At 43.2% G+C, this 12,481-nt stretch overlaps 1 protein-coding gene across 1 annotated transcript; it reads left to right on the top strand.

Moving 5' to 3' along the window:
• Nucleotides 1–471: 471 nt before the first annotated feature.
• Nucleotides 472–2,814, top strand: LOC127651937 (NEDD4 family-interacting protein 2-like; the record flags this gene model as incomplete). Its single annotated transcript, XM_052138004.1, has 4 exons — nt 472–487; nt 1,163–1,287; nt 2,025–2,091; nt 2,711–2,814. Coding segments are annotated over 4 exons (312 nt in total), but the record flags the coding sequence as incomplete, so codon positions are not given.
• Nucleotides 2,815–12,481: the final 9,667 nt, after the last annotated feature.

Raw genomic sequence — 12,481 nt, forward strand, 5'->3', positions numbered from 1 at the left:
GCACTGTAATTCACTTTGGATAAAAGCGTCTGCCAAATGCGTAAATGTAAATAGAGCGGAGACAGGGCATCGTTTGCCTTGATTTTCAGTCATTTTTTCTTTTCAGAGGAAACCGAAAGGAGAAAAGTTTCACTGCACACTGCCTAACAGAATCTAACTACTAACAGAGGAAAGAAAGTTTGACAGTTTGTGATGGCACAGAATGGCTCTGAAGACGAAATGTGTGATGATGCACCGGTGACGCATCTATTTATAGCCACTGCACCAGGTGCGTCCAATGATTACATCGGCAGATGTTCATTGACGTTTTGCATACATATTCACAGCTGGTCACACTGAGATGTGTTCACAAAGCGCTTAGCAAAGCGCAGCATCATAGTGAAGCTTTTTGTAAAGGGAACTGTATATTACTCCAAAGGTTTGGCAGCCTGTGTGTGTGTATATGTATGTGTGTGTAATATATATATATATTTAATATTCTTCTTTTGTACAAAAAACAGCTTACATGAAGTAAAATCTCTTCAACAGCAACTTGTACCTGATTGATTTATTAATATTTACAATTTCAAGTATAGATGTTTATTTAAATGTAACCTGCATTCCAAGCAAGCTTAAACGTGTACTTTATTACTTTAAAGGTGCATTCAGTAACTTTTGTCTTTGTGTCATCTTGGACTTACACTGACACCTAGAAGCTTGGATGCTGCATAATTTAAAATCAATAGTTTTCAATTTCAGACGCCATTGTGGTGCCAATGTAGTGTTCAAAGTCAGTCATGATTACTTTAATCAATGAATGAATGTGTCAAATAACAGGATGTTACTGAGATTAAGAGAGTAGTATTTGGTTGGTCATGTGATTCTAACATGGCAGGCCCCATGTGCGGAACCTCTCCATGTAGAATAAAACAGATTTTATAAAGGATACTGTCTTCATTATATATTGTACAATATATATACATTATGTAATTGGTCATGATTTCCTAAATATTTTGTAAAATTACCATTCATGTCTTTTAGGAGTTAAACTCGTAAAGATTTAAAACAAAAAGAAAGAAAAATGACTGAATGCTCCTTTTAAAGTAAGTCAAAGTTAGTCTAAACCGTGTCTTAATTCTGTTTGCTGTCATTAATACAACATTCTTTCTCTGTCTGAAATCAGTGGCCTTTCTCTTCAACTGGATTGGTTTCTGCTTGTCCTTCTGTTTGACCAACACCATTGCGGGCCGGTATGGTGCCATCTGTGGCTTCGGCCTCTCGCTTATCAAATGGATTCTCATTGTGCGAGTGAGTTGCTTAGTTCACAGGTTTTCAGATTTGTTTGGAGGACCCTGAAATAATAGGACCCCTTTTTAATGCAGCAATATATTTTTTTATTTAAACGTCCATGTATGCTGTAAGAAAAATGGTAAGCATGATCTTCTAAATAAAACATGTTTACAAAATTCTTCCCAAACAATTCATTGTTCAAAAACTAAAACAACAAGTTTTCTTCACATACAGTTGGTCCTTAAAATGCAGGTGAATGGAGATTTTACATTTGAAGCTTCAAAAATCACAGACAGTCAGCATAAACGTCATCTATTTGACTCCAGCGGTTAAATTAATGTCTTCTAAAGTGACACGATCGCTGAGTGTGATCCTAAGGGTGAGTAAATAATCCGAGAATTAAAATTTTAGGGTGAACTATCCCTTTAACTTATTTTTACTTGTATTTATTTATTCTCTAAAATTTGAAGTGGTCCCCCTTTTGACCCCAAGTTCAGTGAACCGGGAACGTGTGGAATTACACGAAAACAGAGGGAATTACACCTCAAGCATCATAGGCTATTATTATTTATTTGATTTAATGAGGCATGAGTTATGGTGTGAACTTAACACAAACTTTTGATCCAGCCTCAATATCAATTTAAAATTGATAAAAAGCATTTAGTCAAACGAAAGCTTGTCCACTTATTTGCACACCGTATCAATATAATCAATATATAGAACAAAATGTTTAATGGAATTATTATTCTTTTCAGTTTTCAGACTATTTTACTGGATATTTCAATGGGCAGTACTGGCTCTGGTGGATTTTCCTTGTTCTTGGTAGGTACAAGTGATGCACCATTTTGTGACATTTCTACTATGAATGTTAATGAAAAAATATGCTAGATTAATGTATTCTGATAATATAATTTTTTTTTTTTAATAACTAGGTAGTTTTTAGATTTGTTCACGAGCATTTGTTGTGTAAGTATGTGTACATCTGATATGTAAATTGTGTTGTGTAAGTGTTGTTTATTGTAATTGGTATATGTCTCATCACTGTCATGACTGCTATGTTGCTCGGACCTGCACACAAGAATTTCACCTACTGTTGCGCTTGTGTACATGGTAGTGTGACAATAAAGTGATTTGATTTGATATTTATTGCAGCATTCTGGCGTCCTCTGCTGGCCGATTACATGACCTACTTCATTTCACATTCAAAATGTAATTTGTTGATAAACATTTGAGTAAACTGTGTTGTGGTTTTTGGTTTCCAAGTATATAACACATTAAGAATGATTTATTTAAGCTTTTATGGTTTGTGATTTAAAAAAAAAAAATATTTTAAGCAAAGTAGAACAATATGACTGGTATCTGAAGAGTTATCTTTATAAATAAATAATTATTGTTTGAAAACATCTGTTTGACTTTGGATTTGTCTTTGTGTATGCTCCAGGTCTCCTGTTGTTCTTTAGAGGGTTTTTGAATTACCTGAAAGTGCGTAACATGTCAGAGAGTATGGTGTCTTCACTTCGAACCCGCTTCTTCCTCCTGTACTAGAGGTGAGGTGTCATTATTATACACATTTACAAAGGGTGTGTTTCTATTAAAAACACAGCAGAATTGTTGTAGTTTAAAAAATATATATATAATTAATATACAGTATATATATGTATTTATACAGCTCTTCACTTTTTACACATTTTGTTATGTTACAGCCTAATTCCAAAATGGATTAAAATCATTATTTTCCTAAAAATTCTACAAACAATACCTCATAATGACAATCTGAAAGAAGTTTGTTTGAAGTCTTGCAAATTTATTAAAAATAAAAAACGAAAAAAAAAAAAAAATACATGTACATAAGTATTCACAGCCTTTGCACAATACTTTGTTGAAGCACCTTTGGCACCAATTACAGCCTCAAGTCTTTTTGTGTATGATGCTACAAGCTTGGCACACCTATTTTTGGGCAGTTTCTCCCATTCTTCTTTGCAGGACCTCTCAAGCTCCATCAGGTTGGATGGGGAGCATCGGTGCACAGCCATTTTCAGATCTCTCCAGAGATGTTCAATTGGGTTCAAGTCTGGGCTCTGGCTGGCCCACTCAAGGACATTGACAAAGTTGTCCTATAGCCACTCCTTTGTTATCTTGGCTGTGTGCTTAGGGTTGTTGTCCTGTTGGAAGATCAACATTCGCCCCAGTCTTAGGTCCAGAGTGCTCTGGAACAGGTTTTCATCAAGGATGTCTCTGTACATTGCTGCATTCATCCTTCCCTCGATCCTGACTAGTCTCCCAGTTCCTGCCACTGAAAAAATCTAGATGGGCGGTCGTGCCTATTACTGAGGAGTGGCTTCCATCTGGCCACTCTACCATACAGGCCTGATTGGTGGAGTGCTGCAGAGATGGTTGTTCTTCTGGAAGGTTCTCTCTCCACAGAGAAATGCTGGAGCTCTGTCAGAGTGACCATCGGGTTCTTGGTCACCTCCCTGACTAAGGCCCTTCTCCCAAGATCGTTCAGTTTGGCCAGCTCTAGGAAGAGTCCTGGTGGTTCCAGACTTCCATTTTTCTGTATCCTTCCCCAGATCTGTGCCTCGATACAATCCTGTCTCGGAGGTCTACAGACAATTTCTTGGACTTCATGGCTTGGTTTGTGCTCTGACATGCACTATTAACTGTGGGACCATACACTCACCTAAAGGATTATTAGGAACACCATACTAATACTGTGTTTGACCCCCTTTCGCCTTCAGAACTGCCTTAATTCTACTTGGCATTGATTCAACAAGGTGCTGAAAGCATTCTTTAGAAATGTTGGCCCATATTGATAGGATAGCATCTTGCAGTTGATGGAGATTTGTGGGATGCACATCCAGGGCACGAAGCTCCCGTTCCACCACATCCCAAAGATGCTCTATTGGGTTGAGATCTGGTGACTGTGGGGGCCGTTTTAGTACAGTGAACTCATTGTCATGTTCAAGAAACCAATTTGAAATGATTCGAGCTTTGTGACATGGTGCATTATCCTGCTGGAAGTGGCCATAAAGGGATGGACATGGTCAGAAACAATGGTCAGGTAGGCCGTGGCATTTAAACGATGCCCAATTGGCACTAAGGGGCCTAAAGTGTGCCAAGAAAACATCCCCCACACCATTACACCACCACCACCAGCCTGCACAGTGGTAACAAGGCATGATGGATCCATGCTCTCATTCTGTTTACGCCAAATTCTGACTCTACCATCTGAATGTCTCAACAGAAATCGAGACTCATCAGACCAGGCAACATTTTTCCAGTCTTCAACTGTCCAATTTTGGTGAGCTCTTGCAAATTGTAGCCTCTTTTTCCTATTTGTAGTGGAGATGAGTGGTACCCGGTGGGGTCTTCTGCTGTTGTAGCCCATCCGCCTCAAGGTTGTGCGTGTTGTGGCTTCACAAATGCTTTGCTGCATACCTCGGTTGTAACGAGTGGTTATTTCAGGCAAAGTTGCTCTTCTATCAGCTTGAATCAGTTGGCCCATTCTCCTCTGACCTCTAGCATCAACAAAGCATTTTCACCCACAGGACTGCCGCATACTGGATGTTTTTCCCTTTTCACACCATTCTTTGTAAACCCTAGAAATGGTTGTGCGTGAAAATCCCAGTAACTGAGCAGATTGTGAAATACTCAGACCGGCCCGTCTGGCACCAACAACCATGCCACGCTCAAAATTGCTTAAATCACCTTTCTTTCCCATTCTGACATTCAGTTTGGAGTTCAGGAGATTGTCTTGACCAGGACCACACCCCTAAATGCATTGAAGCAACTGCCATGTGATTGGTTGATTAGATAATTGCATTAATGAGAAATTGAACAGGTGTTCCTAATAATCCTTTAGGTGAGTGTATATAGACAGTTGTGTGCCTTTCCAAATCAGGTCCATTCAAGTTGTAGAAACATCTCAAGGATGATTAGTGGAAACAGGATGCACCTGAGCTCAAATTTGAGTGTCATGGCAAAGGCTGTGAATACTTACGTTTTTTTATTTTTATTAAATTGGCAAGGATTTCAAACAAACTTTTTTCACGTTGTCAATATGGGGGTATTGTTTGTAGAATTTTGAGGAAAATAATTAATTTAATCTATTTTGGAATAAGGCTGTAACATAACAAAATGTTGATGCACATTGAATACTTTCCGGTTGAACTGTATATATATGCTGTGGCCAAAAGTATTTGCGGTGACATAAATTTTGTGTTTTGCAAAGTTTGCTGCTTCAGTATTTGTAGATTATTGTTTAACATGTTTCTATGGTATACTGGACAACAATGATAAGCATTTAATTAGTTTGAAAGGCTTTTATAGGCAAAAACATTCAATATATACAAAGAGTCAATATTAACAGTGTTGACCCTTGTTCTTCATAACCTCTGCAATTTGCTCTGGCGTGCTGGATATCAGCTTCTGGGCCAAATCCTGTCTGATGGTGATTCATTCTTGCCTTATTAGTGCTCAGAGTTTATCACAATTTGTGGGCTTCTGCTAGTCCACTCACCTTTTGAGGATTGAGCACAGGTTCTCAATGGGATTAAGATCCGGGGATTTGCCTGGCCACGGATCCAACATTTCAATGTAATGATCTCCGAGCCACTTCATTATCACTCTTGCCTTGTGACATGGTGCTCCATCATGCAGGAAAATGCACAGATCATCACCAATTTGCTCCTGGATCATTGGGAGAAGTTGCTCTTGCAGGATGTTTTGATACGATTCTTTATTCATGGAAGTGTTTTTGGGCAGAATTGTGAGAGAACCTACTCCCTTGGATGTAAAGCAACCCCACACATGGATGGTCTCAGGATGCTTCACTGTTGACATGACAGGACTCATGGTAGTGTTCACCTTTTCTTCTCCGGACTATCGATTTTCCAGATGTCCCAAAAAGTCGGATGAGGGCTTAATCAGAGAAAATAACTTTGCGTCAGTCTTCTGCTGTCCAATCCTTGTGCTTCCTGCAGAATGTCAGCCTGTCCTTGATGCTTTTCTTGGAGAGAAGTGGCTTCTTTGCTGCCCTTCTTGACACCAGGCCATTGTCCAAAAGTCTTCGCTTCACTGTGGTGCAGATGCACTCACACCAACCTGCTGCCAATATTGAGCAACCTCTGCACTGGTGGTGACACAATTCCATAGCTGACTCCTCAGGAGGTGACGGTCCTGGCGCTTGCTGGACACTCTTATGCTCTTGAAGCTGCCTTCACTGCAGTTGAACCTCTCTCCTTGAAGTTCTTGATGATCCGGTAAATGGTTCTTTCAGGTGCAATATTCTTTGCGGCAATTTCCTTGAGGCCATTTTGAGGCAGAGTGATGATGGCTGCAAGTCTTTCTTTAGGGGTAAGCATTGCTAACAAAACACAATGATTGGAAGCACTTCTTACCTTCTTTAATAGCAATCAGTCTGCTCTTATAATCCAATCAGAATGATAGTGTTCCCCATTTGTCGCTCACTTTGACATTGTGTTGAAGCGACACAAGGGTCTCTCTTGAGAGCCTTGCGCATCTCTGAACTTGAGAAAAGGCCAATGAGAAATTGGCAGACAAATTTGCATGTCCCACCCCCGGACATACAGGTATCAAGGGAGGGAAATGCATCTGTCCATTCAGAAATTTTCTTCGGATCCGACCGGTTGTGTGATCAGCGAGTTGTGTTTCACAAAACTGTTCACCTCATCTCTAAGAGCGTATGCTGTTGGATCTATGGCGCATATCGGCGGCTTTCTCCTTCTCTGCACGGCAGTGCAGCTTTGCCCTTAGGTGCTTTGACAGCTCTTTCTAAAAGACATTATTTGTTAAAGAGTTTAATTCTCTAAAAGAGCAATACACAGCAGTGTTGAACGTCCTTTTCAGGACACGTCTTTATAAAGATGCCCTTCCAACGCTGTGTAGTTCCTGGATGCGGTCGAGTTCTCGCCGCTCCTGACGGTCAAAGGCACTGCCTTGTGTGTCTGTGCCGCGATCACACCGAGGCAGCATTTGTGGATGGTTCCTGTTCTCACTGCGAGAACCTTACCATGGCAACGTTGCGGTCACTGCTTTCCTTCCTAAAAAAGAACACCACTCCAGCCACCCCCCGTATCGCTCCTTCTTCCCACGGGATTGAGGATGACCCGGCTGGCGATGGAGGTGATTTGGTGATTTTTGCTGGGTACATCCCCACGAACCACCCGACCCCCAACACACTCGTTGACTTCCACTCGGGCTCGGGGTGACAGAGGCTTGCCTCACGGCCAGTCTGCCTATTGAGCCCCCTGAGCTGAATGAAGAGATCGCCGCTGCATTGGAGAGTGTTCCGGCGTCTTACGCGGAAGAGTCGATTGGGCTGCCACCCTCGGGTCAGCATGCCCAGTCAGAGGCTGACAACCAGATGGCTGGCATGCTTGCCCGGGCTGCCGTCAGAGTGAGGCTGGACCCTCCTTCCTCCCTACAGCCTTCGCGGCTGGATGATTGGTTCCTCGGGTCTGGGTGGTGCTCACAGCCACCCCCCCATTCCTTTCTTCCTGGAAGTGCATGATGAGCTGACAAGGTCATGAAGGGCACCTTTTACTGCCCGTAATCGACCCCCTCACTCATCCGGAGCGGTCCTCGGGTACTCAGCGGTCCCCCAGGTGGACCAGTGTCCTGAGAACACTGCCACCTGGCGGGATCGCCCAGTGCTCCCCTCCAAGGCCTGTAGGATGATGCCGTTACTGACCTCCAAAGCCTACAGCGCCGCCGGACAGGCCACTTCCACCTTGCACGCAATGGCCCTCCTCCAAGTCCACTAGGCCAAGGCACTTAAAGATCTGCACTTGGGTAGTCCTGACCCCGACGTGTTGCAGGAACTGTGCTCAGAGACCGACCTCGCCCTCAGGACCACGAAGGACACTCAGGCAGGCGATGGCTACCCTCATGGTTCAGGAATGACATCTGTGGCTGAACCTGGCAGAAATGCGGGACGTGGACAAAGCATGCTTCCGTCTCCCATTTTGGTCTCTTTGGTGACACCGTCGAGGACTTCGCCTAGCAGTTCTCGGTGGTGAATAAAAAGACGGAGGCCATCTCTCACATCATGCCCCATCATGCCACCAGCACGGGCCGTGCGCCGTCTGACCGCTGAGGTTGCAGTTCTGCCTCAACCTGGACCCAGCTCTCAGCCCCAGCGTCAAGCACTCTGCAGGAAGTGCACACCCCCTTCTCATGAACACCCTCCAGGACCCGGAAGGCTCCCAAGCATTCCTGAGATGGATGACCCAGAGATCAAGACGTTTGCTCCAGAGCTGGTAAGCCGACCACTCCATCCCCCGGTGGAGGGCCGGGAGGAGAATCCTCAGTTCAGTTTGTTTTCTTTGCCCACATTCTCAATAAAGGAGCAATTTCCTCTTTCTCTGGGTCGCTCAGCCCGCAAATGCCGTTCTCAAGGCACCCCGGTGCCACACTTCAACAGTCCCGGCACATCGGATGCAGACCCCATGCCTCCAGACCCACGACTGTTACTGCTGGCCGGTTCTGACGAGTCTAGAGGACGCCTTCATGGGACCTCTTCCTAAGTCACTATCCTGCTCCCTGCCGGTTGTGCGGAGCAAGGTAAGTGCTTCGAGTCTTCCCTCAGCACCAGTGCCTCGGGATGCGCTTTTGCCTCCCGACGCCGTATTACATGCTCCGACCCGCCGGGTACGTCAAAAACGATCTCCCCTTAGTGCCCCTAGCACGGAGCTTGGATGCGTGGCTTTCACTTCCCAACCCGTCACGCTGGCTGGCTAGGACCATCCGACTCGGTCATGTAATTCAGTTTGCCAGGCCTCCGCTCCCTTTTGGGGGGGGGGGTCCACTTTACCGTGGTGCACAGCGAAGATGCCAACTCCCTGCATGCGGAAGTGGCGACCCTCTTACTCAAAGACGCGATAGAGCCTGTCCCTCTAGCCGAGATGAAGAAGGGTTTCTACAGCCCTTCATCGTACCCAAGAAAGGCGGTGGCTTACGACCGTTCTTGGACTTGCGAGTTTTCAATCGGGCCTTGCACAAACTTCCGTTCAAAATGCTCATGCAAAGACACATCTTAACTTGCGTCTGGCATCAAGATTGGTTTGCAGTGGTAGACCTGAAGGACGTGTGCTTCCACAACGACCCTTTCTACAGTTTGCGTTCGATGGCCAGGCGTATCAGTACAAGGTCCTCCCCTTCGGCATGGTGGCCCCCTACTGGCCCTCTCAGACTTGGTTCTCAGATCTCGTGCTCCTTGCGACAGCCCCTCCTTAGCGAATTCCCCTGAGGAAGGACCTTCTTTCTCAGGGATGGGGCACCCTCTTGCATCCACGCCCAGACATCTAGAACCTCCACGTCTGGCCCCAGGATGGGATGCAGAAGATCTAAGTGGCCTACCACCTGCTGTCATAGACACGATCAACCAAGCCAGAGCTCCCTCTACCAGGCAACTTTATGCCCTGAAGTGGTGCTTGTTCGCAAATTAGAGTTCTTCCCGGTCTGAAGACCCATGGAGGTGCGCAGTCGGGTCAGTGCACTCATTTCTGCAGGAGAGGTTGGAGGGGAGGCTGTCCCCCTCGACCTTGAAGGTGTATGTTGCCACTATTACGGCCCGACCGGCAAGTCTTTGGGTAAGCACGACTTAATTATCAGTTTCCTTAGAGGTGCCTGGAGGTTGAACCCTCCTCGGCCAAACCTGTTCCCCTCCTGGGATATCTCAGTGGTCCTCTCGGGCCTTCAGAGATCCCCCTTCGAGCCCCTAGAATCAGTTGAGCTCAAGGCCCTGAAGACGGGCCTCCTGATCGTGCTTGCTTCCATCAAGAGGGTCGAGGACCTGCAAGCGTGCTCTGTCAGCGACACCTACCTGGAGTTTGATAATGTAAATTTTTTTTGGCCAATGAAGCTTTTTGCAGTCATTTAAAATGTATCTGATCACTCTGCACAATAATCTAGAAACAATTTGAATCAACACCACAACAACTGAAGCAGAAACACAAAATTGATGTCACTGCCAATACTTTTGGCCACGGCTGTATATAATATGTATTTAATAATGTATTTATATATACAGTATCTCACAAAAGTGAGTACACCCCTCACATTTTTGTAAATACTTGATTATATCTTTTTATGTGACAACACTGAAGAAATGACACTTTGCTACAATGTAAAGTAGTGAGTGTTCAGCTTGTATAACAGTGTAAATTTTCTTTTCCCTCAAAATAACTCAACACACAGCCATTAATGTCTAAACTGTTGGCAACAAAAGTGAGTACATCCTTAAGTGAAAATGTCCAAATTGTGAAGGGAGGGGATCATGTTCTGCTTCAGTATGTCACAGTACATGTTGGCATTCATGGTTCCCTCAATGAACTGTAGATCCCCAGTGCCGGCAGCACTCATGCAGCCCCAGACATGACACTCCCACCACCATGCTTGACTGTAGGCAAGACACACTTGTCTTTGTACTCCTCACCTGGTTTCCGCCACACATGCTTGACACCATCTGAACCAAATAAGTTTATCTTGGTCTCATCAGACCACAGGACATGATTCCAGTAATCCATGTCCTTAGTCTACTTGTCTTCAGCAAAATTTTTGCAGGCTTTCTTGTGCATCATCTTTAGAAGAGGCTTCCTTCTAGGACGACAGCCATGCAGACCAATTTGATGCAGTGTGCGGCGTATGGTCTGAGCACTGACAGGCTGACCCCCCACCCCTTCAACCTCTGCAGCAATGCTGGCAGCAATCATACATCTATTTCCCAAAGACAACCTCTGGATATAACGCTGAGCAAGTGCACTCAACTTCTTTGGTCGATCATGGCGAGGCCTGTTCTGAGTTGAAGCTGTCATGTTAAACCGCTGTATAGTCATGGCCACCATGCTGCAGCTCAGTGTCAGGGTCTTGGCAATCTTCTTATAGCCTAGGCCATCTTTATGTAGAGCAACAATTCTTTTTTTCAGATTCTCAGTGAGTTCTTTGCCATGAGGTGCCATGTTGAACTTCCAGTGACCAGTATGAGGGAGTGTGAGAGCGATGACACCAAATTTAACACACCTGCTCCCCATTCACACCTGAGACCTTGTAACACTAACGAGTCATTTGACACCGGGGAGGGAAAATGGCTAATTGGGCACAATTTGGACATTTTCACTTAGGGGTGTACTCACTTTTGTTACCAGCGCTTTAGACATTAATGGCTGTGTGTTGAGTTATTTTGAGGGGACAGCAAATTTACACTGTTATACAAGCTGTACACTCACTACTTTACATTGTAGCAAAGTGTCATTTCTTCAGTGTGTCACATGAAAAGATATAATCAAATATTTACAAAAATGTGAGTTAAATTAACCAATCAGTAACAATTCTGTTGTAAAAAATTTAATGTTTGTTCTATACTTTATCATTTTGGGTGTTGTAATGGGATAAACCATCATGCACTAGTATGTTTTCACTTTTTTAATGTGGTTAAATATTTGGCAGTGGTTACTCAATAGCTTATCTTAACACCCATAAACTGATGCAGATTGCATTTTTTGTGGTGAGCCTAATTACTGTAGCTGTTATATTATGTGTTGAATGTTGTCTTGACAAGGAACACTTCCTCTATGGTCAGGAATTACCTAATGTGCATAGTAACCAAGCTGGAAAATAAAGTACAAACATTTATATCTACAATATTCATTCCAAAATGTGTGAATCGCCTGATTCTGCTAAAAAAAAAAAAATAAAAAGATCTCAATAATTAACAGCCTTTTGATGATATTTCAAATATATATTTTGATAAATATCAACATTAACATATGCAAAAAACGAAAAGTGAGAAATTTTTTCTTCTTTTCTCCAATCAAAAATCTAAGCAATTAAACCGTAAAAATCTTGCATGTTTAGATCAAGAATCTAAAATCATAAAGGCATGTTTTTCTAAATTTTCACTAAATAAATGCAAGGAAATATTATATTTAATATGTAAATCTAAATAAATAAATATAAAAATGCATAATAAACAGCAATACTGTATTTGAATACATACAGTACAACCATGCATAGTTAAAAAAAAACTGAAATATTTAGCTATGTTATTGAAATAAATGAAAAAGTTTGCTACTTTGTAAATTGTTTGAGTGATGACTAAACCGTGTCTTGAATCGTTTAGTTGAAATGAGCAGTTTAAACTAATTCTCAGAAATGTATCGCATCTTACCAACAGTAACACCAAGTAGATGTT

Source organism: Xyrauchen texanus, chromosome 11 (assembly GCF_025860055.1).
Source record: "Xyrauchen texanus isolate HMW12.3.18 chromosome 11, RBS_HiC_50CHRs, whole genome shotgun sequence".
In the NCBI taxonomy this organism is placed as follows: domain Eukaryota; kingdom Metazoa; phylum Chordata; class Actinopteri; order Cypriniformes; family Catostomidae; genus Xyrauchen; species Xyrauchen texanus.